General features: G+C 36.3%; 9 protein-coding genes and 1 long non-coding RNA gene across 20 annotated transcripts; 7 read left to right on the plus strand and 3 right to left on the minus strand.

Moving 5' to 3' along the window:
- The first annotated feature begins 399 nt into the window (after positions 1-399).
- AT1G03180 (non-structural protein) lies at positions 400-2,404 on the plus strand. 6 transcript variants are annotated; one of them, NM_001331393.1, is made up of 8 exons: positions 420-456; positions 541-733; positions 1,138-1,195; positions 1,273-1,581; positions 1,694-1,742; positions 1,827-1,921; positions 2,010-2,089; positions 2,164-2,386. In NM_001331393.1, the coding sequence occupies exons 2-8, from the start codon at positions 585-587 to the stop codon at positions 2,219-2,221; spliced, it is 798 nt and encodes a 265-aa protein (NP_001322982.1). In that variant the 5' UTR covers positions 420-456; positions 541-584; the 3' UTR covers positions 2,222-2,386. The 6 variants fall into 6 exon arrangements, with proteins under 6 accessions (NP_171817.2, NP_001322984.1, NP_001030942.1 ...); NM_100200.3 differs by having other exon boundaries at positions 400-733; positions 2,164-2,404; NM_001331392.1 differs by having other exon boundaries at positions 419-733; positions 1,266-1,581.
- A 164-nt stretch (positions 2,405-2,568) lies between these two features.
- On the plus strand, positions 2,569-7,104 carry UVH6 (RAD3-like DNA-binding helicase protein). Of its 2 annotated transcripts, NM_100201.3 has the most exons (13): positions 2,569-2,691; positions 2,850-3,397; positions 3,524-3,804; positions 4,197-4,279; positions 4,378-4,781; positions 4,914-5,107; positions 5,195-5,375; positions 5,528-5,652; positions 5,849-5,938; positions 6,044-6,122; positions 6,216-6,292; positions 6,580-6,688; positions 6,786-7,086. In NM_100201.3, exons 2-13 carry the CDS (start codon positions 2,864-2,866, stop codon positions 6,903-6,905), a joined length of 2,277 nt encoding a protein of 758 aa, NP_171818.1. In that variant the 5' UTR covers positions 2,569-2,691; positions 2,850-2,863; the 3' UTR covers positions 6,906-7,086. The 2 variants fall into 2 exon arrangements, with proteins under 2 accessions (NP_171818.1, NP_849584.1); NM_179253.1 differs by having other exon boundaries at positions 2,664-3,397; positions 6,786-7,104.
- Positions 7,105-7,148: 44 nt separating this feature from the next.
- AT1G04177 lies at positions 7,149-7,451 on the plus strand. Its single transcript, NR_138664.1, has one exon. It is a non-coding gene; the product is annotated as an other RNA (long non-coding RNA).
- Positions 7,452-7,560: 109 nt separating this feature from the next.
- On the plus strand, positions 7,561-9,988 carry AT1G03200 (uncharacterized protein). Its single transcript, NM_001331395.1, has 3 exons — positions 7,561-7,878; positions 8,123-8,219; positions 9,968-9,988. The coding sequence occupies exons 1-2, from the start codon at positions 7,797-7,799 to the stop codon at positions 8,164-8,166; spliced, it is 126 nt and encodes a 41-aa protein (NP_001318912.1). The 5' UTR covers positions 7,561-7,796; the 3' UTR covers positions 8,167-8,219; positions 9,968-9,988.
- AT1G03210 (Phenazine biosynthesis PhzC/PhzF protein) lies at positions 9,946-11,388 on the plus strand. Of its 2 annotated transcripts, NM_100203.3 has the most exons (5): positions 9,946-10,217; positions 10,360-10,638; positions 10,723-10,884; positions 10,985-11,068; positions 11,175-11,388. In NM_100203.3, exons 1-5 carry the CDS (start codon positions 9,990-9,992, stop codon positions 11,280-11,282), a joined length of 861 nt encoding a protein of 286 aa, NP_171820.1. In that variant the 5' UTR covers positions 9,946-9,989; the 3' UTR covers positions 11,283-11,388. The 2 variants fall into 2 exon arrangements, with proteins under 2 accessions (NP_171820.1, NP_001321638.1); NM_001331396.1 differs by having other exon boundaries at positions 10,360-10,884.
- Positions 11,389-13,873: 2,485 nt separating this feature from the next.
- AT1G03220 (Eukaryotic aspartyl protease family protein) lies at positions 13,874-15,764 on the plus strand. The gene has a single exon (NM_100204.3). It carries the CDS (start codon positions 14,185-14,187, stop codon positions 15,484-15,486), a length of 1,302 nt encoding a protein of 433 aa, NP_171821.1. The 5' UTR covers positions 13,874-14,184; the 3' UTR covers positions 15,487-15,764.
- Positions 15,765-16,861: 1,097 nt separating this feature from the next.
- AT1G03230 (Eukaryotic aspartyl protease family protein) lies at positions 16,862-18,731 on the plus strand. The gene has a single exon (NM_100205.4). The coding sequence runs from the start codon at positions 17,152-17,154 to the stop codon at positions 18,454-18,456; it is 1,305 nt and encodes a 434-aa protein (NP_563679.1). The 5' UTR covers positions 16,862-17,151; the 3' UTR covers positions 18,457-18,731.
- Positions 18,732-19,263: 532 nt separating this feature from the next.
- Positions 19,264-20,102, minus strand: AT1G03240 (uncharacterized protein). The gene is made up of 2 exons (NM_100206.2): positions 19,796-20,102; positions 19,264-19,503 (listed from the first exon to the last, which is right to left on the minus strand). The coding sequence occupies exons 1-2, from the start codon at positions 19,878-19,880 to the stop codon at positions 19,460-19,462; spliced, it is 129 nt and encodes a 42-aa protein (NP_171823.1). The 5' UTR covers positions 19,881-20,102; the 3' UTR covers positions 19,264-19,459.
- A 254-nt stretch (positions 20,103-20,356) lies between these two features.
- Positions 20,357-22,445, minus strand: AT1G03250 (R3H domain protein). Of its 4 annotated transcripts, none has more exons than NM_100207.4 (7): positions 22,144-22,445; positions 21,941-22,011; positions 21,584-21,692; positions 21,370-21,452; positions 21,064-21,222; positions 20,871-20,972; positions 20,358-20,773 (listed from the first exon to the last, which is right to left on the minus strand). In NM_100207.4, the coding sequence occupies exons 1-7, from the start codon at positions 22,199-22,201 to the stop codon at positions 20,618-20,620; spliced, it is 738 nt and encodes a 245-aa protein (NP_563680.1). In that variant the 5' UTR covers positions 22,202-22,445; the 3' UTR covers positions 20,358-20,617. The 4 variants fall into 4 exon arrangements, with proteins under 4 accessions (NP_001321395.1, NP_563680.1, NP_001321394.1 ...); NM_001197968.1 differs by having other exon boundaries at positions 20,401-20,773; positions 21,064-21,240; positions 22,144-22,418; NM_001331397.1 differs by lacking the exon at positions 22,144-22,445 and having other exon boundaries at positions 20,357-20,773; positions 21,941-22,111.
- Positions 22,446-22,490: 45 nt separating this feature from the next.
- Positions 22,491-25,533, minus strand: AT1G03260 (SNARE associated Golgi protein family). Its single transcript, NM_100208.4, has 9 exons — positions 25,043-25,533; positions 24,770-24,831; positions 24,588-24,642; positions 24,355-24,453; positions 24,083-24,169; positions 23,818-23,934; positions 23,578-23,670; positions 23,030-23,060; positions 22,491-22,898 (listed from the first exon to the last, which is right to left on the minus strand). Exons 1-9 carry the CDS (start codon positions 25,142-25,144, stop codon positions 22,720-22,722), a joined length of 825 nt encoding a protein of 274 aa, NP_171825.3. The 5' UTR covers positions 25,145-25,533; the 3' UTR covers positions 22,491-22,719.
- Between the last annotated feature and the right edge of the window lie 27 nt (positions 25,534-25,560).

The following is a 25,560-nucleotide window of genomic DNA, read 5'->3' on the forward strand; positions in this document are numbered from 1 at the left end:
GAGGGTTTTATACCAAATAATCTTATGTTTTATCATTAGGTAACTTTATTTTTTGTTTTTAATTAGTGGAAGTACACGTGTAATGAAAAATAACATACAATATGGTCATGAACTATATTTTTTTTGTCAAACTATTCGTTACTAAGTTATTTGATAAAAATAGCACGATTATACGCGCGATGATATATATCAAATTGTGGAAAATGTTATAAAGTAGAAAATTGGGCCGAAGCTGGATCCAATTATGATTCTCAAATAACGTGAAGGAAGGCATTTTAGTCCCCTCTATACGGCCCAACCACTCGCCACCGCTTATTGGTCCAACTTCAGGGTACTTTGGTAATAAATCAAAGCTTAGCTTTTGAAATTAATAAAGTATAGGGGTTGATTTGTTATTCTCAGTTTCTATCGGGTTAATTTGTCATTTGCATCGTTTCTAGTTTCCACTTTTGTTGGGTGATTTTCTTCTCTGGAAGGATCTGTTTTTCTCTTCTTCGTCTTCTCTCACCCGCCTACTGACTTTTTTTCAAATTTCTTCAGCAACACATACATACAGTCACAAGGTTTCCAATTTTCGATTCACGATGGAAATGGCGGAAGGGGAAGGAACTACAGAGGAGAACTACGACGTAGACATCGCGACCACCGCTTCTTCATTAGGCGGCTCCGGCGTCTTCCATATCATCAATGACATAGTCGGATTCGTCCTCTATATGCACCAGCAGATCCCTTCGTATGTTATCTCTTCCTATCTTCGTATCTCTATGCTTCGATGTATCCTTCGATCTGGTGATGATGTATCTATTTGTTTGTTCTTCAATCTCTCCGTTAATTTCTCCGATTAGTCTGTTGGTTACGAATTTATCAGAAGAAAAATAGTTTCGTGGTTATGAATTTATGGATTCTGGATGGATTAGTGATTAATTCCTGGTAGGTGAGTTATGTTCAATTCTAGGAGAAATTGAAAAGCTCTACGCAATTGTGCACACTACTTCCTTTTGGTTTTAGAATTAAGTCTGTTGTATCCACTATGAGTGTTTTACTGAAAACCAGAAACTTCAATTTGCAGCTTTGGTTTTGGCTACACAAAGCTCCTTCTACCAATATGACTGTTGTTGGTTATTTACATCTGTGCAGGGTATTACAAGACATGAGCCTTGAATTTGAAGGATTGCAAACTGAATTTATGGATTTGGTATGTTAGTCCTACAGACGCCATTTTCACTTTAAGGTCTAAGGTCTTTTTCACACTCTAAGAATCTTAGGTTGTAGGAGACGAATCTTGCAGAACCTCAAGTGAAACCACTGGTTAGAAGAAAACTGATGAGTAGAAAGAGAGAGGTGAAGAATGAGATTAAGAAACTGGAGAAACTGATGAAAACCATCTCTAGTCTCCGAAGTGCGCTGCAGTTAATGATCCGTGAAGCTCCTGGCATTCAGAAAGTTGTGTTGATTCTTGGTGGTAGTCCATTACGGCCTCAAAATGCTTATGAGTTGTTATTCACACAACGCAGAGACCATGTTCTAGGCTACGAAGGTGACTTTGCTAAATCCAAAGCTGCAGAAGCACTTTCAAAAAAGGTTTATTCTTTTTCTTACCTCTGTTTTCATGTTGCTTGTGATTTGTCTCTTTTCAATTTTATCTGCTGTGATAAGTCAAAAATGGTTGAGCCCTTCACTCTTGGCTTTACAGACTATCCGAGCACTGATCTCGACGGGTGCTGGATCAACTTCCTACCCAGGTAACTTTTGCATAAATTGCAAACTTCTTTAGCATTGTTGTGAATTATGGTGTAATGATTTTTTTCCCTTCTTCTGAGTTGCAGGTCCAATGAGGCTCTTCATATTGGTTCATGCTCCACCTACTTTGAATCTTCCACAACATTTCCTTCCTAAACGTGACTTCAGATACAACAGAAAGGTATACACTTCTCTGCTAATTCTATTTCACACATCCATGTACAACATTCCGATTTTCCGTCACCTGCAAACATCTTTTATTATTGCAGTTTGTGCCTTCAAAGTTGAGATTCAAGTGCAGAACGCAAGACAATGCAACAAATTCTCCTCCCACAAATGATCTAATATGGTACTTCTCTTATTCACAATTCTCCAGTTACACACTAAACAAGTTCTTGACCATGCCTTACTGTGTCATTGCAGGTATCAATGTCGACATGTGATAAAGGGATTAGCTTTCCATCAACCAGTTGAAGAATAAGACTTTAGAGTTTGTTTGTATCTCTCTATTGTTGTAACTAAACCCTGTTGCAAATTTTAGAAAAAAACCAGCATTGTTGAAACAATTCCAAATCTTGAGATGACATTGTACTACTACTACTGCATACTCTAATACTCTGTTGTTTTAACAAAATCAGGATTGTTCAACTATTTTATATTTTTGGACGAATTGTTAACATTTAAAAACCTAATTTTGTCGAGAAGTTTAATATACATAAAGTTAGGGGGTCAAACGCATTAAAATAAATAAATAGGGGGTCAGAATGAAAAAGAAACAAAGCTTTAAGTTTTTCTAATAAGAGTCCTCCTCTTCTGTTTGCTCTGGTTACTTCGGCAAACACAGACGCAAAATTTTCTTCTTCTTCTTCTTCTTCTTCTTCTTCTACCTTGAAGCTGCTACCGGTTCCTCTCTCAGTCGTTGATAACACATCGAAGCTTCCATTATCACCTGTAAGTTTTCTCCTGTTATCTTCTCTTCGCTTGATCTCAATTGTTCCTTCTTTCTCGTTGTTCGGGTTTATCTACTCCAACTTGAATCGCTTGTTTTGCTAAAGTGAATTCGAGTTTTTTAGGGTTTTGTTAGTTCTAATGCCAATTTCGATTTCTAGGTAGGAGGAAGAAGATGATCTTTAAAATCGAAGACGTAACTGTCTACTTCCCTTATGACAACATATATCCAGAACAATATGAATACATGGTTGAATTGAAGCGAGCCCTAGACGCTAAGGGACATTGTCTTCTCGAGATGCCTACCGGAACTGGTAAAACCATTGCTCTTCTCTCTCTAATCACCAGCTATCGACTCTCTCGTCCTGATTCTCCGATCAAGCTTGTTTACTGTACTCGTACTGTCCACGAGATGGAGAAAACGTTAGGTGAGCTTAAGCTACTACATGACTACCAAGTACGCCATCTCGGCACCCAGGCTAAGATCCTCGCCCTTGGTCTTTCCTCTCGGAAGAATCTTTGCGTTAATACTAAGGTTTTAGCAGCCGAGAATCGTGATTCTGTTGATGCGGCCTGTAGGAAACGAACTGCTAGCTGGGTTAGGGCTTTGTCCACGGAGAATCCAAATGTAGAACTCTGTGACTTCTTTGAGAACTATGAAAAGGCTGCTGAGAATGCGTTGTTGCCTCCTGGTGTTTATACTTTAGAGGTAAGATTAAAAAAGTTAAGGTTTTTCACATTTGTTGTTTGATCAAGTTTATGTTTTAGTTGGAATGCTTATTTCGAGGTTACTTGCACATTTTGCCTGATGGTATATGTGTGTTTCGATTTTTAGGATCTAAGGGCGTTTGGTAAGAATCGTGGATGGTGCCCTTACTTTCTCGCGAGGCATATGATTCAGTTCGCCAACGTTATTGTTTACAGCTACCAATACCTACTGGATCCTAAGGTTGCTGGGTTCATATCAAAGGAGTTACAAAAAGAGTCAGTTGTAGTGTTTGACGAGGCCCATAATATCGATAACGTGTGTATTGAAGCACTCAGCGTCAGTGTGAGGAGGGTTACACTTGAAGGAGCTAATCGAAATCTTAATAAGATAAGGCAAGAAATTGATAGGTACGCTAATTTTTTCCTATATAGCTGATACTCCTTAAGTTCTCTTGAACGTGCCACTCTTAATACAACAATAAACACAGTGATAGGGTCTTTTCTTTTTCAATTGAATTTCCTGATTGTTCTTGAATGCCATCTGGGTGTCTGCTCACTCCAGTTGCTAATTGTTGGTTTTCTTAAGGAAGTTTAAGTTAGTAAGAAAATAATCTGGTTTTATGAGACTGCTTTTTGTCAAAGAACTGTAAGGGGAACAAAAATTTACAAACGCTTTTGTCATCATCTTAAACACATGAAGCATAATTTTCTTGGTTCAATACAGGAAGTGACCTGGTTATTTGCTGATGCTTATTTTTAAGTTCTTATTACATTATTGAAATTGTCCAACTGGTAGGAAGGTTCAAGGCTACTGATGCAGGAAGATTGCGAGCTGAATACAACCGGCTGGTTGAGGGTTTAGCACTGAGAGGGGACTTATCTGGTAAGTATGTGTTCAGGAAGGTGATCTGTGATTTGATTGAAAGCACACAGTAAATTTTCTAATTCTATGAACTTGACGCAACAATTTTTTTTTTGCAGGAGGTGATCAATGGCTTGCAAACCCTGCACTGCCTCATGATATTCTAAAGGAGGCTGTCCCGGGGAATATTAGACGGGCTGAGCATTTTGTGCATGTTTTACGCCGATTACTTCAGTACTTGGGGGTACGGCTGGACACTGAGAATGTAGAGAAAGAAAGCCCTGTTAGCTTTGTATCGTCACTGAATTCTCAGGCTGGAATTGAGCAGAAAACACTGAAGTTCTGTTATGACCGGCTCCAGTCTCTCATGCTAACCCTTGAAATTACAGATACAGATGAGTTTTTGCCTATCCAGACAGTGTGCGACTTTGCAACTCTTGTTGGGACATATGCCCGGGGATTTTCCATCATCATCGAGCCTTATGACGAGAGAATGCCCCATATTCCAGATCCTATATTGCAGGTAAATATGGTGTTGACCTACTTTCTTTTGAGTATTGTCACTGGGATTTTAAGGGATTATGACTCACACGTAAATGCTACCGTTTGAATAATTGAGAATTGTATCTGAAACATATATCCTTTTGTATCTTAGTTGAGCTGTCATGATGCGTCTCTGGCGATCAAACCGGTGTTTGATCGTTTCCAGTCAGTCGTGATTACATCAGGCACATTGAGCCCAATTGATCTTTACCCCCGTCTTCTTAATTTCACTCCTGTTGTTAGTCGAAGCTTTAAGATGTCAATGACACGAGACTGCATCTGCCCTATGGTTCTAACTCGGGGAAGGTATGTGGTATATAAAAAGAATCCTGAACACTTAACTTATTTTTTAATTTTATATGTCTTGACATTATTGGTTGTTTTCTTTTTCAGTGATCAGCTTCCTGTTAGCACCAAATTTGACATGAGAAGTGATCCTGGTGTTGTGAGGAATTACGGAAAGCTTTTGGTAGAGATGGTATCTATTGTTCCTGATGGAGTTGTCTGCTTCTTTGTTAGTTACTCATATATGGATGGCATTATTGCTACATGGAATGAAACTGGAATTCTGAAGGTAAGGTCTTCTTCATCGCTTTACCATGCCAGTAATTTTTTCAGAGTTTTGCATGAATTGGAATTTTTATGATACCTCAAAATATTTTTAGTTGCTTCAGGCATTAATGTATATTTGTTTACTGATATTACCAATTCTCTTAATGTTTGTAGGAAATAATGCAACAGAAGCTTGTTTTCATTGAAACACAAGATGTTGTAGAAACAACATTGGCACTGGATAATTATCGCAGGGCTTGCGATTGCGGAAGAGGTGCAGTTTTCTTCTCTGTGGCCAGGTAAAATTTTTATTTTTGAATGGTAGATGGTTTGGGAATTCATTGCAATGCGTCTTTGGTTCTGCTTCTTTGTTTCTGTATTATAATACTGGAATTGTCTCTTCTCTCCTATTCTTGGTTGGTTAACAAATATTAAAGAGGTTTCACTTTTGAGAAATTTCAAAGAAAGTGATCAAATTTTGTATTTGAACTGCAGGGGGAAAGTTGCTGAAGGTATCGATTTTGATCGTCATTATGGAAGACTGGTTGTAATGTACGGAGTACCATTCCAGTATACATTAAGCAAGTAAGTTGTACTCAAATGAATGTTTATCATTTCAATTTCCGGTTTTCTGCTTTTATATTTCATCGTACTTGGGAGATGATAAGATGGAAACGGGAAAAATTTCAGGATATTACGAGCAAGATTGGAGTATTTGCACGATACATTTCAAATAAAAGAAGGCGATTTCCTAACTTTTGATGCCTTGGTATGATTCTTATTTTATGATCTTATTAGATTTTGGTGTGCAACTCTTTTACCTGTTTGTGACTGTTGTTAACTCTTTTTGGCTTTAACACAGAGGCAAGCAGCTCAATGTGTAGGGCGAGTAATCCGGTCAAAGGCTGATTATGGGATGATGATATTTGCAGACAAAAGGTACATGCCCGCCTTAAGTTTTCTCTCTCTGAGTCTGGTCATTTAGATTCTTGCTATTTTACTAAATGGGATTCTCTCTATAATCTATCTAGTATGATAATAAGTATATGCGCAAGTATCTGAGATCACCTCGAGAATAGAAGATTGTAACAGAGTTCACACTGTTCCTTAGGAATGGGAAAATATTCGTAGGACAGAAGAGAGACACAGATATATGCTTATGTTGGTTTATAATGTCACATTTCTATGGTCTAACAATACACTGCAATTGATGGTAAAACTTGCAGATACAGCCGTCATGATAAGCGGTCCAAACTACCTGGTTGGATACTTTCGCATCTGCGTGATGCACACTTGAATCTAAGCACTGATATGGCTATTCACATTGCTCGAGAGGTAAACCTATAACTCGCTGCTTTTTTATAACTCACAGTGAAACAAACAACAAGGCATAAAGAATCAACAATTTTCCTGGTTTTTGTTTTTTTTGCAGTTTCTTCGGAAAATGGCTCAACCGTATGATAAGGCGGGTACAATGGGAAGGAAAACTCTGTTGACACAAGAAGATTTGGAGAAGATGGCTGAGACTGGTGTGCAAGACATGGCTTATTAGTAAATCAGTTTGTTTGTTATTTTTTGGTTTAGGTCAATCAAAAATTGTTGTAGCAAAAATTTTCACTGTAGGTATTTTGTTCTTTTTCTTGATGATTTTCAAGAATCGAATTGAAATTTAAGGCTCGTAAAAGTTTCGTTTTGGTTTTAAATCTATTGAAATTAGCAAAATTTATGCTTAATGTTAAGATAACTAGATTATCATATTCACTCATTACATCATTTTAGATCAAGAAATACTTCGTCGGCTCCTTGTTAAATCTATCAAACATACCACTAAAAAAAAAAAATCTTAAAGAATGATTAAATAAATTTAACCAAGCAGTAGAAGTGGAATTGAAATTGGCAGAGTTAGTGCGACGACCCAATCACCTGTCTCCAATAACCGCCTCAAAAACTGTCGAAGCCCATTGGGCACTTGCAAAGCCCAACAGTTGGAGTTCCAGCTCACCCACTAGCCGTTATTACGCAGGCTAATTTTTCAACGTGCGAGAAACCAGATTTCCTTTTTCCCGAAGACTATTTAGGGAATTTCCTCTCTTGAGCCAAATTTTCCTTTTTCCCAAGGGGGGTATTTAGGTATTTTCGTCTCTCTCGGCCAAGTTTCCTTTTTCCGTTCCTCCGTAATAAAGCTTTCATTCTTTTTGTAGGTTTCCATTAGAAGTTCAGAAATACTGTTTATAAATACAAATCCAGAGTCAGAGATCCATTCGATAGCACTTTCCTCTCTTTCTCTCATCGTAAAACCGTTCTTCGTTTTTTCTATTTCTCTCGTCTCTTTCTTCTACCCAGATCACTGATCAACCGTGAATTTTACTCTACTCTTTCATCAATTTTACTGTGTTTAATTCATAAAACAAAACAAACGATCGATTTTTGTTTTTTTTTGGGGATGAAGATCAGAAGCAAAAGCAAAGGCTATCGTCAAGAGATCAAATCAACTTGCACCGACTCCAACACTCTGTTCTCAAAAGGTACTTTTCGTCTTGTTGGAATTTTTGGCCAAATAACGTCTTTTTTTTATATGGTATCTAATTACTGTATTCTGGTTGATCGCAAAACAAAGAATTCTCATGTTTAAAGTGGGTTTCGTCTAATCCAATTTGAATTTTAGGTCTTATATTATTTCCCTAGCTCTAACCCTAATCATATATTTCTCAAAGTTTTTGATTTTTATTCAAGATTCCTTCTAATCAATTATTTCTTCTTTGTATGTAGATGTGGTTGCAACTTCGGAGCTTTTTTCATCTGTGATATCGTAGCGTGTGAAAGACGGATAATTCTACAGAGACAATGCATCATCCCATTCGGTCAGGTCAATTTTCATCCCTATTTTGTTTATAATCTATAATCTTATAGATAGTTTAATTACAAAAAAGGTTTTTATACTTTTGATTTTTCAAAACAAAATATATTTCTCAAAGTTTTGATTTTTAAAAGTTTTCAACTCTTTTTTATTTTTCTTTTTTTTTATAAATACTAAATTAATATGACATTTTGAAATCTAACCGGATTTTGGATCCCGCCATTTAACCTTGGTCATTAGCGATTCCACAAATCCAACAAGTTTTTCACATCTTCATGTATATTTAGCATTTATTTTTCTTAAAAAGTTTTCAACTCTTTTTTTTTTTTTTTTAAAGTTTTATAAATACTAAATTAATATGACGTTGTGAAATCTAACCGGATTTTGGATCCCGCCATTTAACCTTGGTCATTAGCGATTTCACAAATCCAACATGTTTTTCACATCTTCATGTATATTTAACATTTATTTATTTTTTTAAAAATTCAACTCTTTTTTTAAAGGGTTATATAAATATTAAATTAATATGATGTCGTGAAATCTAACCGGATTTTGGATCCCGCCATTGAACCGTGGTTATTAGCGATTCCACAAATCCAACATGTTTTTCATATTTTCATATATATTTAGCATTTATTTTTTATTTTCTTTTCTTAAAAGGTTTTCAACTCTTTTTTTTTGTTTTAAGGTTTTATAAATACTAAATTAATATGACGTTGTGAAATCTAACCGGATTTTGGATCCTACCATTTAACCGTGGTCATTAGTGATTCCATAAATCCAACATGTTTTCACATCTTCATGTATATTTAACGAATAAATTGTTAAATTTTTAGATTTTGGTGTAAACAAATAAGACACAACATCCAAACCCCTAAGAAGTGTCCTTGGTTCAATATAGCTTACATATAATTTAGTAAACTAAAAACAAATTATTTAAAATTACTAAAAAATGTATTTATTTTTATACGATTTTAAAATTATATATTCATATTGTATATATTTGGATAAGTGTTAAATTTTTTGATTTCATTTAAACAAATTGGACGCAACATCAAAACTCCTAAGAGATGTCCTCGGTTCAATATAGTTTACATATAATTTAAATTTTTAACAATTGTTTTTATTTTTCTAAAAGTTATTTTTAAAATTATATATATATATATATATATTGCTATTAAACTATAAGGTTTTTTTGGATAAGTGTTAACATTTTAAATTTTGTGTAAACAAATTGGACATAACATCCTAACCCTTAAGATGTGTCATAGGTTCAATATGGTTTAGATGTTAAATTTGTAACCCTTATTTTATTTTATTAAAAATGATTTTAAAATTATATTTTTATATTACTATTAAGACTAGATTTTTTTGGATAAGTTTTAAATTTTTAAATTTTGTGTATGGTTTACACATAATTTTAAATTTGAACACTTGTTTTTCTTTTTAAAAAAATGTTTTGAAATTATATTTTTATATTACTAATTAAAGTAATAATTCTAAAAAGAAAAATTTTAAAGAAAAAAAAAACTAGCAGAAGTTTTGATTATATGATTTGAATTTTGATCATTATGGATATTCACGTTTTTTAGTACATAGGTGATAGGACTAGAAACACCTAAAACACTTATGATTAATTAAAGATCATGGTATGTTTTATATTAGTCTTTCATTTATCTTTATTATGCTTTTTTATTATTATTCAATTAATATTTGTTCAAATTTGAGTGAGACTGATAATAAAGAGATTCAAGCAGAAGAAAATAAAGTCAAACAAAAATGGCGGAGAAAAAGAGAGTCAAGTACTTCATTGTTGATGCATTCGCTGAATCTGCCTTCAAAGGGAATCCAGCTGCTGTTTGCTTTCTAGAAGACGATAACGAGAGAGACGACGCGTGGCTTCAGTCTCTTGCCACCGAGTTCAATATCTCCGAGACTTGTTTCCTCACTCCGATCATCGGAGACTTGCCTCGCTTCCGTCTCCGTTGGTTCACTCCAGTCGCTGAGGTTTCCGTGTTTTCTTTTGGTTTTGGAATTCGGAATTGTTCGGTTGACTTGTTATCATTGACTTGATAGATCCTGATAACTAGAACTTGTACTCATTCACTGGCTCTTGTGAATCTCTCTTTGCTTTGCTGTTATTGTGCAGGTGGATTTGTGTGGTCATGCAACTTTAGCATCTGCTCACGTTCTCTTCTCAACTGGTTTGGTTGGTTCAGAGACAGTTGAGTTCGACACATTATCAGGGATTCTAACAGCTAAACATCTCAAAAATGATGATGATGGAGAAGAATCAAGTATCGAATTGGATTTCCCTGTTGTTCCAACATATGAAGTCAACTACATTGATGATGATCTCTCTTTGTTCTCCAAAGCCTTGAATGGAGCTACCATTCTTGATGTCAAAGCCACAAAGAAAGACCTCCTCGTAACTATATTTCACCAACTGTCTCCATTTTTCCTATTCTTGCTATGGGAACCAAAATCTCGATTCTTTTCGAATGGTTTGCAGGTTGTGCTTTCATCTTGGGAAGCTGTTATTGATTTGAAGCCAAGATTAGATGAGATATCGAAATGCCCTTGTGAAGGAATGATGGTGACTGCCGCTGCTTCTGATGGATCTACTTATGATTTCTGTAGTCGCTACTTTGCCCCGAGATTCGGAATCAATGAGGTTATCATTTAGTCTTTTGCTCTTAGAAGATTAAGAGCGAGTGGTCAAAACAGCAAAAACGTGACCTCTTTTGCTTTCTTTTTACTGTGTGGCTCTTCAGGACCCTGTTACTGGAAGTGCTCATTGTGCTTTAGCTCATTACTGGAGCCTCAGGATGAACAAGTGTGATTTCTTCGCCTACCAGGTTCTCTCTCTCTTTCTCTCCACGCAGACACTTAAAAGACAAATTCTGAAGTGATTCGTATAAAGTTACCTGAAGAAAGATTTGGTTATTATTGGAATGTGTTTAGGCTTCAAGCAGAGGAGGAACGTTGAAGGTGCACCTGGACAAAGAGAAGCAGAGGGTTCTACTGAGAGGCAAAGCAGTCACTGTTATGGAAGGTTATGTCTTAGTGTGATTTTGGCTATGATGAAAATTCAGGCTCTTGTAAACGATGAAATTAATAAAAGATTCCATATATTCTCGGATATATATAATTGTATCCATTAATAAATACTCGTTTTTTAAGTAACGGATAGTTTCATATTTTCACGCTTGAGGAGTAATCCAAAATTTAAAAGAAAACGTTACCTAATTTCTTGTTGTCCATATCGGACCAAAGATATGGCTAATGCGACCCATAAAGCCTCCTGCGAACTCCATATCCGGAAAGTATTTGAAGATGTCGACCCATTCAAACACACCCAAAATGCCTCTAAGGAAGTAGAAAACTACGAGCTCGATCATATAGATTTTATCTCCAGCTATGAGGATTCTGTAGTTTCTCACATACATGAACGTTGCAACATTCGAGGCTATCACAAGGATGTGTATCACAATGTCGTAGATTGCGGATTTGCTCTTCTTGCATTCACCAGGCAAGTTAACCACATCGATTGATATATATCTCTAAGAACGTAAGCAAACAAAAACAAAAAAAGTTCGTTGATATATAAGACTCACCACTATGGATGATGCCTACTTCGAAATCCAACAAATAGCCTATTGATTGTGATTCAATAAACCCTATTTGATAAAACTCAGCAGTTATCCGGTAACTAGCGCCCATCAAGATTTTTGTATAAAAAGAAAAGCTACTTTATAGTACAGTAAAACCTCTATAAATTAATAGTATTGAGACCAAAAAAATTGATTAATTTAGAGAGATATTAATTTATCGATAAACTAATAAAATTGTACAAATTTGTAAATTCTTACCAAAATTCTATAAAAAGTGTAGTTTTTTCTTTATAATCAATAGTAATTACAAGTAAAAAGCAATTATTAAATTTAAAAAACAATACAATTTTTTTTTATGTTGTAAAATACTAGAATTGAACACTATAAAAAATTAATAAAAATTGAAGAAAACAATTAGTACAGCCATATTTTACATATGATATTTATAATATATATTAGTAAATTTATAAAATTATTAATTTATACTATTGATGGGAGCATATATTTATATAAGATTTTCAATAAAAATATTATCTTATTAGTTTATCGATTTATATCAATTTTTATATTGGTCTCAACTCTGCACCAAAAAAAATTATTAATTTATAAAAATTATTAATTTATCGAATATTAATTTATAAAGATTTTACTGTATAGTATTATTATAAAAGCGAAAGAAACATATATCATCCCAAAAATTCTGGTTGTCGTTACCCGGTCCTTCTTCTTGGCATCCTCTAGGTACTTCCTCTCGTGACCTCCATAAAAAACCATGAGGATAGATGTTAAGTTTTAAATTTTCTCTATATTGCCAATCTAACATCAAGGGACCTAACTTTTATATATGTAGTTATAAAACCCCATTACTAACTCAAATCACAAAATAACCCAAAGCGATGAAATTGGATAAACATGGGCTTTTGTAATGATATAGGCCGTAATTTTTTGTATATTAAATCATAATGGGTCTTTTTCATGAGCCTCTTCTGTAGATGGGCTTCATTTATCAGATATTTATTTTAACGCCTGTAACTATCTCATAATTGCAAAATTCGACCACGATTTCGAGAACAACCCCGGCCACTTGTTTCTTCCATCTGAGACGCTTATCTTGAAAACGTTTAGAAATTAACCAAACGGATGTTGATTGTTTGACTGTTAAATAAGAGACAAAAAACAAAATATAATAGTCTATGTGACTACGATATAAGCTAATAACGTGTTTATGTTTTTCACCTTTATATCCATTTATTAATGCGACCCCAAAATCAGTGCTCCGTGTAAATGTATTTGTCAGTTTATTCACATGATATTACCCCTTCTACACCAATCAATAAAATATACTACCGCTTTATCTTTAAGTATCTTAAATAATGTTAATTCTGTTCATTTCATATGAATAATAATGACCAAAAAATATAGTTATCCTAATGGTTTCTACTAGTATTTCAACATTATAGTCTAAATAATAAGGGATGAAACATATAAACAAAAATTCGGATAAACAAATCCATGTCTATTCCGATATATTTTTATAATCTGGATTAGTAATTCGAAAAATGATGATAAAAGAATATAATAGTATGTATTTTTTTAAGTTTTTTATATATGCTGTCATGACCCCTTATCTTATTCAAGGAGAGTGGTATGGGTAACACAGGATTCAAAAACCGTGGATTTTTCGATATTGATAAAGAGATGATATCAATACATTAAAGATTTTCTTTAGTATTAAAAAAGATTAAAGATGATCGTTAAAAGAAGGAATCAACGGACGTGTCGGGGTAAAAAATATATTCAATCGAGACTGACAAATTCTTAATTAAATGAAAGCAATCCAGAAAACAAACAAAAAAGAAGAAAAGTCAAGAAAGGCACCCCCACGCCCACCTGGGTATTCTATGACCCACTCTTTAATGACCTCTTTATTTATTTTAATTAATCACGTACGAACGATTCATTCATCAATTGAGTTACTTAACAGTAACACACTATCATTCTTAATCAACCCTTACATATAAAAGTTACATAAGTTGATTAAGATTACCTGATATATTTCATACGGAAATCTAAATTTATAAACACAAACGAACATGTTATTTATATAGTAAGACAATAACTTTATCTCTAACCCAAAAGAATGAAAGAAACTAGATCTGCTTTGTGTCATTTTCACATAAATGAGAAGCAAAATCACGAAACCATAAGAGTGTCGTATGAATTTTGAAAGTCAAAATAACGTCACACACCATTATCCAATTATTCAAAATTAGCCGACAAAAAAACTAAACAAATCTCAAAACCTTGTCTATAAATACACTCAATCCTCTTCTTCAAACTCAACATCGTCATCTCTAACAATGGCGCCTTCTCCGATCATCTTCTCCGTTCTTCTTCTCTTCATCTTCTCACTCTCATCATCTGCTCAAACACCTTTCCGTCCCAAAGCTCTCCTTCTCCCAGTAACAAAAGACCAATCTACCCTCCAGTACACAACCGTCATCAACCAACGCACACCTCTCGTCCCCGCTTCCGTCGTCTTCGACCTCGGTGGTCGAGAACTCTGGGTCGACTGCGACAAAGGCTACGTCTCCTCCACTTACCAGTCTCCTCGCTGCAACTCCGCCGTCTGCTCACGTGCCGGCTCCACAAGCTGCGGCACATGCTTCTCCCCTCCGAGACCTGGCTGTAGTAACAACACTTGCGGCGGCATTCCGGATAACACCGTTACCGGTACCGCAACTTCCGGCGAATTTGCTTTAGACGTTGTGTCTATCCAGTCCACTAACGGATCCAATCCGGGCAGGGTCGTTAAAATCCCAAATTTGATCTTCGATTGTGGAGCAACGTTTCTTCTTAAAGGACTCGCTAAAGGAACCGTTGGTATGGCGGGAATGGGACGTCACAACATCGGTTTACCGTCGCAATTCGCCGCCGCGTTTAGCTTCCACCGTAAATTCGCCGTCTGTCTAACTTCCGGTAAAGGCGTCGCCTTCTTCGGCAACGGACCTTACGTTTTCCTTCCCGGAATCCAGATCTCAAGTCTCCAAACGACGCCCCTTCTCATCAATCCGGTCAGCACTGCTTCTGCGTTTTCACAAGGTGAGAAATCCTCAGAGTACTTTATCGGCGTGACGGCGATTCAAATCGTCGAGAAAACAGTTCCGATCAATCCAACGCTATTGAAGATTAACGCAAGTACCGGTATCGGAGGAACCAAAATCAGCTCCGTCAATCCTTACACGGTGTTGGAGTCATCGATCTACAATGCTTTTACGTCGGAGTTCGTTAAACAAGCAGCGGCGAGGAGCATCAAGAGAGTAGCGTCGGTGAAACCGTTCGGCGCGTGTTTCAGCACGAAGAACGTCGGCGTGACGCGCCTAGGATACGCCGTGCCGGAGATTGAGCTTGTGCTTCATAGCAAAGACGTCGTTTGGAGGATATTTGGAGCCAACTCGATGGTGAGTGTCAGTGATGACGTCATCTGTTTGGGTTTCGTTGACGGAGGAGTCAACGCAAGAACCTCTGTTGTGATTGGAGGGTTTCAGTTGGAGGATAATTTGATCGAATTTGATTTGGCGAGTAACAAATTTGGGTTTAGTTCCACGTTATTGGGCCGTCAAACTAACTGCGCCAACTTCAATTTCACTTCCACTGCTTGATTAAATTAGTTGATCCGTTTTCTTTTTTTAAAACTGTTTTTTAGTGGTTATTATATTATGTTTGATGTGATTAATAAAGAGCCAATGGAATCATTATTTGGCATTTGTTATCAACTGATTTGAATAAATTATGTAACGAGTGAATTTTATTTGATAAATCTTTAAACTTTAGCGCAGGATTAAAATTATATCTATATGATCATCTATAATATAATGTCCAAATCATTTCACATTAGTCATCCGGTTTATAAAATATCGGAAAAGACATTGAATTGTTTATCCCAACTTTTGTTTATGTTTCGAGTGTATTTTTTTTGTCACAAAAATGTTTATTTAAGCCAAAACAGAGTCAGTGTAAGAGTGGAAGAAGCCACACAAACAAAAGGGTAACTTAAGAACTAAAGAAGACAAGATTATCAAAAAGGAGCGTGACAATCACTAAAACAGAATCCAGAAAAAACTTTATCTGTTTTAGAATCCTTATTCAACTAATCAAACTTAAGTAAACCTGTAATAGGAACAATTAATTATCTCTTTTTAGGAAGCTTCAGATTCAGAATTCCTCCTCTCTCTTCAGCTTGTAGCTTGTGCATTTGGTTCCTATTATTCAAGTGTGAACTAGGACGTCTAGACGATTCACCAACCTCAAAATATCTTGGCATTCTTGAAGTGATATCTTCTTCATTTAAGGGAAATATTAGACCATGTGGAAGAAAGGCTGTCTTCTCCATGAAGCAATATAGTATTATTCAATCGAGACTGACAAATTCTGAAATAGTGATAATGGAAGCAATCGAGAAAGACAGAAGAATAGTCAAGAAAGGCACTCCCACGCCCACATGGCATTTCTTTTATCCTCCTCTCTTCATATTTTTGTAGAGTATTAATGATCAATTAATAAGAGCAACTCCGATGGTTTAGAATCAATTGGTTTTTAATTTTCATTTTTAACCTTATTTTATATTAAAATGTTGTTTTTACAAAGTTAAAAAAAATTAGAAAAAACTTAATTTATTTCTACTCCAATGATTAAGAACTATTGGGTTCTTAAAAAATAACTTGGATACCCACTCAATACACAACACATGTCCTCTTCTTAATATTAAGAAAACATCTTAATTAAGATATAAATCTTAGCTAAGATTTGTTGTTTGTATTATATTTAATCAGTTTAATAGATAAGAATTAGTTAAGAATTATCTAAGAACCAAGGTTGGAGTTGCTCTAAGTTACAGTGTTACACACTATTATTCTTAATCAATCCAAAATCTAAATTTCCATAAACATGTATTTTATTTCAAATACCTACAAATATTGAACTAAAACTAAAACTAAATTTATTTCATTTAACAAAGACGAATGCAAAAAAACTTAGTGCACAGTAATCATAGTAATTAAACAAAGACAGATGCCAACAAAAGAAAAACTAAAACACAGTAAACAAAGACCGGTGCCAAAAAAAGAAGAAAATGCTATCTTTTAAAGAGGAAACAACTAGATTTGATTTGTTTCACTTTCACATAAAAAATGAAAGTCAAAAACGTCCTACACCATTATCCAATTATTCAAATTAGCCGAGACACAAAATCTTCTCTATAAATAATAACACTCACACACACACCAATCCTCTTCATAAAACTCATCATTCCTCATTCATCTCTAACAATGGCGTCTTCTCGAATCATCATCTTCTCCGTTCTTCTTCTCTCCATCTTCTCACTCTCATCATCTGCCCAACCATCTTTCCGCCCCAAAGCTCTCCTTCTCCCAGTAACAAAAGACCCATCTACCCTCCAGTACACAACCGTCATCAACCAACGCACACCTCTCGTCCCCGCTTCCGTCGTATTCGACCTCGGTGGTCGAGAATTCTGGGTCGACTGTGACCAAGGCTACGTCTCCACCACTTACCGCTCTCCTCGCTGCAACTCCGCTGTCTGCTCACGCGCCGGCTCCATCGCCTGCGGCACATGCTTCTCTCCTCCGAGACCTGGCTGTAGTAACAACACTTGCGGCGCTTTTCCAGATAACTCCATCACCGGATGGGCAACCTCGGGCGAATTTGCTTTAGACGTTGTGTCTATCCAGTCCACTAACGGATCCAATCCGGGTCGGTTCGTTAAAATCCCCAATCTAATATTCAGTTGCGGATCAACGTCTCTTCTTAAAGGACTCGCTAAAGGAGCCGTTGGTATGGCTGGAATGGGACGTCACAACATCGGCTTACCGTTGCAGTTCGCCGCCGCGTTTAGCTTCAACCGCAAATTCGCCGTGTGTCTTACTTCCGGTAGAGGCGTCGCCTTCTTCGGCAACGGACCTTACGTTTTCCTCCCCGGGATCCAGATCTCAAGGCTTCAAAAGACACCGCTTCTCATCAATCCAGGGACCACTGTTTTTGAGTTTTCAAAAGGCGAGAAGTCGCCGGAGTATTTTATCGGCGTGACGGCGATTAAGATCGTCGAGAAAACACTTCCAATCGATCCAACGCTTTTGAAGATAAACGCAAGTACTGGAATAGGAGGAACCAAAATCAGCTCCGTCAATCCTTACACGGTGTTGGAGTCATCGATCTACAAAGCTTTTACGTCGGAGTTTATTAGACAAGCAGCGGCGAGGAGCATCAAGAGAGTAGCGTCGGTGAAACCGTTCGGCGCGTGTTTCAGCACGAAGAACGTTGGCGTCACGCGCCTAGGATACGCCGTACCGGAGATTCAGCTCGTGCTTCATAGCAAAGACGTCGTTTGGAGAATCTTTGGAGCTAACTCGATGGTGAGTGTCAGTGATGACGTCATCTGTTTGGGTTTCGTTGACGGAGGAGTCAACCCAGGAGCCTCTGTGGTGATCGGAGGGTTCCAGTTGGAGGATAATTTGATCGAATTTGATTTGGCGAGTAACAAATTTGGGTTTAGTTCCACGTTATTGGGCCGTCAAACTAACTGCGCCAACTTTAATTTCACTTCCACTGCTTGATTAAATTTAGTTGATGCACTTTCTCCAAAATAAATGTGTTTCAGTAACACTAAATAAATGTATTGTATTATGTTTAATTTGATCAGGAGCCAATGGAATCATTTCTAAGCATTTTTATCACTTGATCTGAATAATTATGTAATGAGTGAGTATTTGATTTTAAAAATTTAAATTTAGCTAAATCTTAATTTATACTACGGTGAAATATATAAAATCATGTTAAACTTTTTGACACTAATTAGAAGAAATTTTTTTGACTAAGTTCAGTTTGTTTTAAAAGATGTATATACATGAAGATGTGAAAAACATGTTGGATTTGTGGAATCGCTAATGACCACGGTTAAATGGCGGGATCCAAAATCCGGTTATATTTCACAACGTTGTATTAATTTAGTACTTGTAGAACTTTTTTTAAAAAATAATCAAAAAAGAAAGAGGTGAAAACCTTTTAAGAAAAGAAAGTAAAAAAAATATTAAGCTAAATATATATGAAGATGTGAAAAACATGTTGGATTTGTAGAATCGCTAATGACCACGATTAAATGGCGAGATCCAAAATCCGGTTAGATTTCACAACGTAATATTAATTTAGTACTTATAAAACGTTTTTAAAAAAAAATCCAAAAAGCAAGAGTTGAATACTTATTAAGAAAAGAAAGTAAAAAAATACTAAACTAAATATATATGAAGATGTGAAAAACATGTTGGATTTGTGGAATCGCTAATGACCACGGTTAAATGGCGGGATCCAAAATCCGGTTAGATTTCACAATGTCATATTAATTTAATATTATAGAAAAAAAAAACAAAAGAGAGAGTTGAAAACCATTAAAAATTTTTTTTTTGAGAAATATATTTTGTTTTGAAAAATCAAAAGTATAAAAACCTTTTTTGTAATTAACCTATCTATAAGATTATAGATTATAAACAAGGTAGGGATGAAAATTAACCTGACCGAATGGGATGATACATTGTCTCTGTAGAATTATCCGTCTTTCACACGCTACGATATCACAGATGAAAAAAGCTCCGAAGTTGCAACCACATCTACATACAAAGAAGAAATAATTGATTAGAAGGAATCTTGAATAAAAATCAAAAACTTTGAGAAATATATGATTAGGGTTAGAGGGAAATAATATAAGACCTAAAATTCAAATTGGATTTGAAGAAAACCACTTTGAACATGAGAATTCTTTGTTTTTGCGATCAACCAGAATAATTAGATACTAAAGATTAACAAACCATATAAAAAAGACGTTGATTTGGCCGAAAATTCCAACAAGACGTAGATAAAAAAACAAAAAAAAACAGAAACAGAGATAAGGAAAAAAAATACCTTTTGAGAACAAAGTGTTGGAGTCCGCGCAAGTTGATTTGATCTCTTGACGATAGCCTTTGCTTTTTTTGCTTCTGATCGTCATCCCCAAAAAACAAAAATCGACCGTATCTTTTGTTTCATGAATCAAACACTGTAAAATTCACGACTAATATAGGTAGTGCTATCGAATGAATCTCTGAACGTTTTTCTATATGAGAAAAGGAAGAGAGAAAACAAAGAAAGTTTTTCTGATATCAGAAAAGAGAGAGAGAGAAGTCGCTATCGAATGGATCTCTGATGCTGGAGTTATACTTATAAACAATTTTATGTACGTTGAATCAGAAACCCAACATAAAACCTAGAGAAAAAGGAAAACTTGGCTGTGAGAGAGTCGAAATTACCTAAATACCCCATTGCAGAAAAGGAAAACTCGGCCGAGAGAGCCGAAATTACATAAATATCCCCATCGAAAAAAGGAAACACTATTTTTGACCGTTGGAAATTTCGTTAACGTAATAACGCCTAGTGGCTGAGCTGGAACTCCAACTGTTGGGCTTTGTAACTCAAAGGCCTCGACAAGTTAATAACAAAAATATAACTTTAAAGATTCAAAATTCACAATCAGCACTCAATAAAATTTATTGTCTATCTCGTTCTTTAATCATAAAACCGTATAAATTGAGGATACAAATACAAGCTTACAAGAGGCCACATAGGGGGAAGTAGCAAAGGCCAAAGAGAGAGAGAGAGAGTCTTGAGATCTTTTTGCTGCATAAATAGCCCTTTAAATTGGCGCTGATATTCATAAAAAACCACAGCTACAAAGGAGTGTATGTGTTGTTACCAAGCTCCTTCCTTTGACATCCTAAGGAAATGCGCTAGGCTGATGCTTGGTTTCTCCCCTGAATCGCCACTCTTCTTCCATTTGATGCTCGTTGTCTTCATTGCTATCCTTCCTATCTGTTCTGTTGCAGTTGTTGATACCAAATTGTGATACTGCTCCAAAGAAAACAGTTTCTTTTAGGTTGTTACTCTCTATATCTTCATTCAACATCTTAGCAGAAAATAGCGCAAGTGATGTCGTGGCTCATACCTCACAAACACCGTGTAAAAGCAATCTATGGAATGGGTCTTGAACCTTGAGCTCAAGAACATCTCCTTCACCACCTTCCTCGATGAAGTGACTTATACAGCTCTGTGGAAATAATAAACGATTCTGAATTCTAGAAGCAAAGGGTCTATATTTACATGTATGACTTACATTGTCATATCTGAAGAATCTATACCTCATATCCCTCGATTAGTTCTGGTAAAAAGCTACGTCGAAGAGCATCTCTTGTCCTACAATCTATTCTTCTCCAAGCATTTAAGACAGCGATTTTATCACCGTCCACGCTACCTTTCTGCCTTACGGATGACCTATTCAAGGAATCCATGATGTTGGCCTGAAAAAAACACAATTCCTAACAATAGTTAAGACCAAGTATGTCAAACAAATGACATCACTGATTCTACAAACAAATTATATTCAGAGAAATATAGTAACGTGCACTTCTTCTCTGAGAAACAGTCCCAAAAGACATGTAAGTTACCTCCTTGTCCATGTCTATGTTTCTAAATTTGTCCCATTCTCCAACATTAGTCAAAGAAAATGCTGAGGGTGGGACATCATCACCTGTAGAACATTTGTGGACTCAGTGAAACGATGTTATATGTTAACAATAGCAAAAAGACGAAAACATGGCAAAAAAACTCAATTTGAGATTATACAAGAAGAGTAAAACTTTGAATGGAATGTCATATTACCCCACGGTGGTGGAGCAAACAAGCCTCTGATTTCTTGGGCATCCAAACGAGGAACAAGTTCCATCAGAATACGATCATTTAACCATCTCCGAGATCGCCTGTTACTAACCTGCATTAGCAAAAAAAAACTCATTAGCTACAAGTATATCAACCTCAATTATTCATCTCAAGTAAAATCAATCTCATTGTCTTAAATAAGCAACCTTTAGATGAAGAAATACAGGAAAATCACATCTCAAGTATTAATCAGAAAAAAACTGACTAACAGAATCACAATTTTGGCTGTCCGATACGATAGACAACATTTCCCAGAAAATGTAATGAAGAAAATCAAACAAGAGTGAAAAAGGCACTCACTTGTCCGGCCAGGCTCTCAAGGGCCTCAATTTTCTTCTCAAGCGAGAGGCCACGAGAAACACTTGTATCTCCTGCAAGTGAAACCCTAAGAAATTCATTCCCAGGAAACGAAAAAAAAAAGAATTTCTGTTATCAGAAACCCTAATTCCCCTGTACATAAATTTCTCTAAACACGGGCCTATCAAAAATGAACTTCGAATTACCTCTTTGGGGATCAATAAGAAGGCTCTCGTCTCGCCGCATGACATTGGTAGCCGCCATGATTGAACAATTAAATGTGAGGAAATCCGCTGATTTGAACAGAAAACCGAGCCAACGAGACTCTTCTCTTTCAAAGGAAGTCTCTTTCTTTCGCTAATGGATTCGAATTGTAATTGGGGTTACAGACACCACGAAAATGATCGGAGACGAAGGAAGGCAACAATTTTGGGATTCGGAGTTTAGAAAAAAAATGGCAGACGCACACGTATGAAGGCCAAGGAATATGCCCGAATATTGATATTTTCTAACCCGACCTGACTCGACCGATTCAACCGGTCTGATAAGGACTCGAGTCAAATTAATTTCCGGTTAATTATTGTAGCCACCGGTTGGGCATTCTTACAAGTTACAAGATTTCAAAACCTCAAGTATATACCAAAATAATCAACTAAAGAACAAACGAATTAAACTGTGAAGTATGGTATTATGATGCTATACAAAACGTTTCTAATAACTCACTCGGTAAGAAAATTTCGCGAAATTTACAAACTCAAGAGGTTTCTTCTTGTCTATATTATTCAAGTATTGGATGGGTCGATTCTGATAACGAGAGGCTCTTGTAGATCCGGTGGTGGCTCTGCGATCGGGAGTACGGAAGCGTCGTCATTCTTCTTCCCATCTAATTCAGTACCATTCTCAGCCAATGCTTTGTCCAAGGATGATTTCGCCACTCTTGTTATGCATATTATCAGAATTACTGCACCCACATCATTCAAAAACCCAAAAAAAGACGGGTTAAAACACAGACCACATGGTGTCATTCCACTTCTCACAATGTAGTGAAGCTAGCTAGATATATATTTGGACATGACTGCAGAAGAGACTTACCAGCTAGAGCTACGCCAACCATCATAATTACCTGCATCCACAAATGACAATGCAGAAGAAACGAGAAATCAGACTTACAATGCAAGGGCACTCAGATACTTCAATCAAAGCTACAAAATACCAACTAAATAAATGCAGATGCGAGACTATCACAATGTTCTTCCCTACACATAGGATGCTTTGGACTTGGTTATAAATCCTCATCCTCAGGATTTTTAAGCTACATTCTCAATATTTCAGATCCCAGAAATGTCTATCATATTATGGAAAATAAGCAACTCTACATTATATTGAGGGATATACACCAAGATGTTTCCAATAAACCTCATAAAATAAGGCATACTTCAAACTTCATTTCAGACAAGTTGTTATTTTTCTAATACTACAAACTTCTAAACCTAGTAATCTCAGTATAAATGATAAGTGATAAGTAATTATGCATTACAGCAGAAACACAAAACTATCTTCATTCTTCTGACTTCATTCAAGCTCATCTACAATCATTTCCAATCTACTAGTCAAGTGGAAGTAAATGAGCGAAAACTTACCCAACGAAATACTGACACCTCATGCCATCCATGTGTAATATCAGAAAGATCTTTCAGAGTAGTTCCAACATATACTAGCGCAAATGTAATGGGCTGCTACATCAAAACAATTCAGAAGATTAGAATTACTATTATGTATAATGTTAGCAATCAGCACTTTAACATGCATGCTAACTTCTTCCACCATTATTAAAGTATAAATGGCCAATATACAAGCGGATTTTAAAGAAATGTCAGTACCATCATTCCCAACCAAGTGGCCAGCATGTATTCCCCTAAGCGAACAGGAGTTACAGATAGGAGGTAATTCAACATATTGAAGGGCAGTATGGGGACAACGCGTAGCAGCAAGACTATCTGCACAGGAAGAAAATATCATCATTTAGTTAGTAGTCAATCAATTAAATGTAGCCAGGAAATTGAGGTACTTTGCCATACGCATAGTAGATCTCTGAAGGAAAACAAACTGTCAATTATTATAGAGAGTGTTACTAGATTTTCATGCCTTGAAGCCAGATTTTTGAATTGCAACGGAAACAGCTTGAAACTTTGGGTAATGCTTTATTTTTGAAGTGACATAAGATTTACCAATCTGCATGATACCAGAAAGACAAAAGATATATCATTAGCAACAATGAGACAGCCAAGATGCAACACTTAGATAAAATGCCTAGATGTGAGGACGCACAAAACAGGAATCAGTACTTCTGTGGTTATGGCAAGCAACACAATTGCAAGCGAAATATATTAAAACAGATGGAACCATAAGAGACATACCGTTCTACCAAGCAGAAATGCCGCTGTTGCACCTAATGTAGCTCCAAGAGAGTCGGCTACAAATCCTACTGGCAGGCCAAAAAGGTAACCACCACCTAGCTGCAGAGAGAAACAATCAAGACTATCAGAACCGGATTAAAAGTCTAAGTATCCTATCTTGTAATGAAAACTTTGGACAAACATCTTAGAAAAGCACCCTAAATTTCACTACATAGTTATGAATCCAGAACTACCGTGAGTACAGAAGCAGGAACCGCCACAATTGTGAGAGGAATATAAGCCAAAGCCCTGAAAAATTTCAATAAGGTAAAAAAGGCTCATCACAAGATTTTTTACGGCAGCCAGAAAACAGTGTCACCAAAACAAACCAATAAGTGGTAGAAACAAAAATGAGTAGCAAACATGAAAAACTTACAATGCAAGTGGACCAAAAGGTCCAAGATCTTCCTTAATCCATAACAAGAAGTCCTTCAATTTCTGCAGAAAGGGATCATAACAATGATGATTAATGATGATTCTAAATCATATATAAAGTACCATTCGCCTGATCTAGGACAGTTTCTCTAGTGATCTAGCGAGCTCCAGAAATACTCCGTTGTATCAATTTCTAAACTTAGAATATACAGAAACTATCGTTGCTACATTATCACTAAAGCTACACGCGAATGAGGAGGGAGGGAGAAATTGCCTGTTCGACCGGGAGAAAAATGACGGCGGAGACGATAGCAACAAGAAGGAGCAACGAGATAGCGATTCGAAAAGTGGACGGAGTAAAGGACATGGCTGCCATATACAAGGATCTGAGACGACGGCGCCACCAAGGCCTGGAATGGTCGTCTTCCGAACCGTCGTAGTCATATTGATCTCCATTTATACAAGCTCCTGGCTTAAGCCACGGCCTCGCCCTTAGGCCCTCCACTTTCGCCAGATTTGTCTACCCTCCCAAAACGAAAATCTGCCTCTTCTTCTCGCCGCGTTTTTCTTCACCCCGATTACGGAGATATGCTTCAGACGCGTCGTCTCTCTTTCTTCCGAATTGGGAAGCGAAACATGCGATGACGAGAGATGGATAGAGAGATTGCAGAGATGGAGAAGCTTGTGCTTCAATTCTTCGATTTCACTGTCCTTCGATCTTCAGATTCTGTTGCGTCTCGCTCGTTCCGGTTTCACTAGTCAAATAAAAAAAAAAAGTAATTTCCGCCAAGT

Source organism: Arabidopsis thaliana (genome assembly GCF_000001735.4).
Source record: "Arabidopsis thaliana chromosome 1 sequence".
Classification (NCBI taxonomy): domain Eukaryota; kingdom Viridiplantae; phylum Streptophyta; class Magnoliopsida; order Brassicales; family Brassicaceae; genus Arabidopsis; species Arabidopsis thaliana.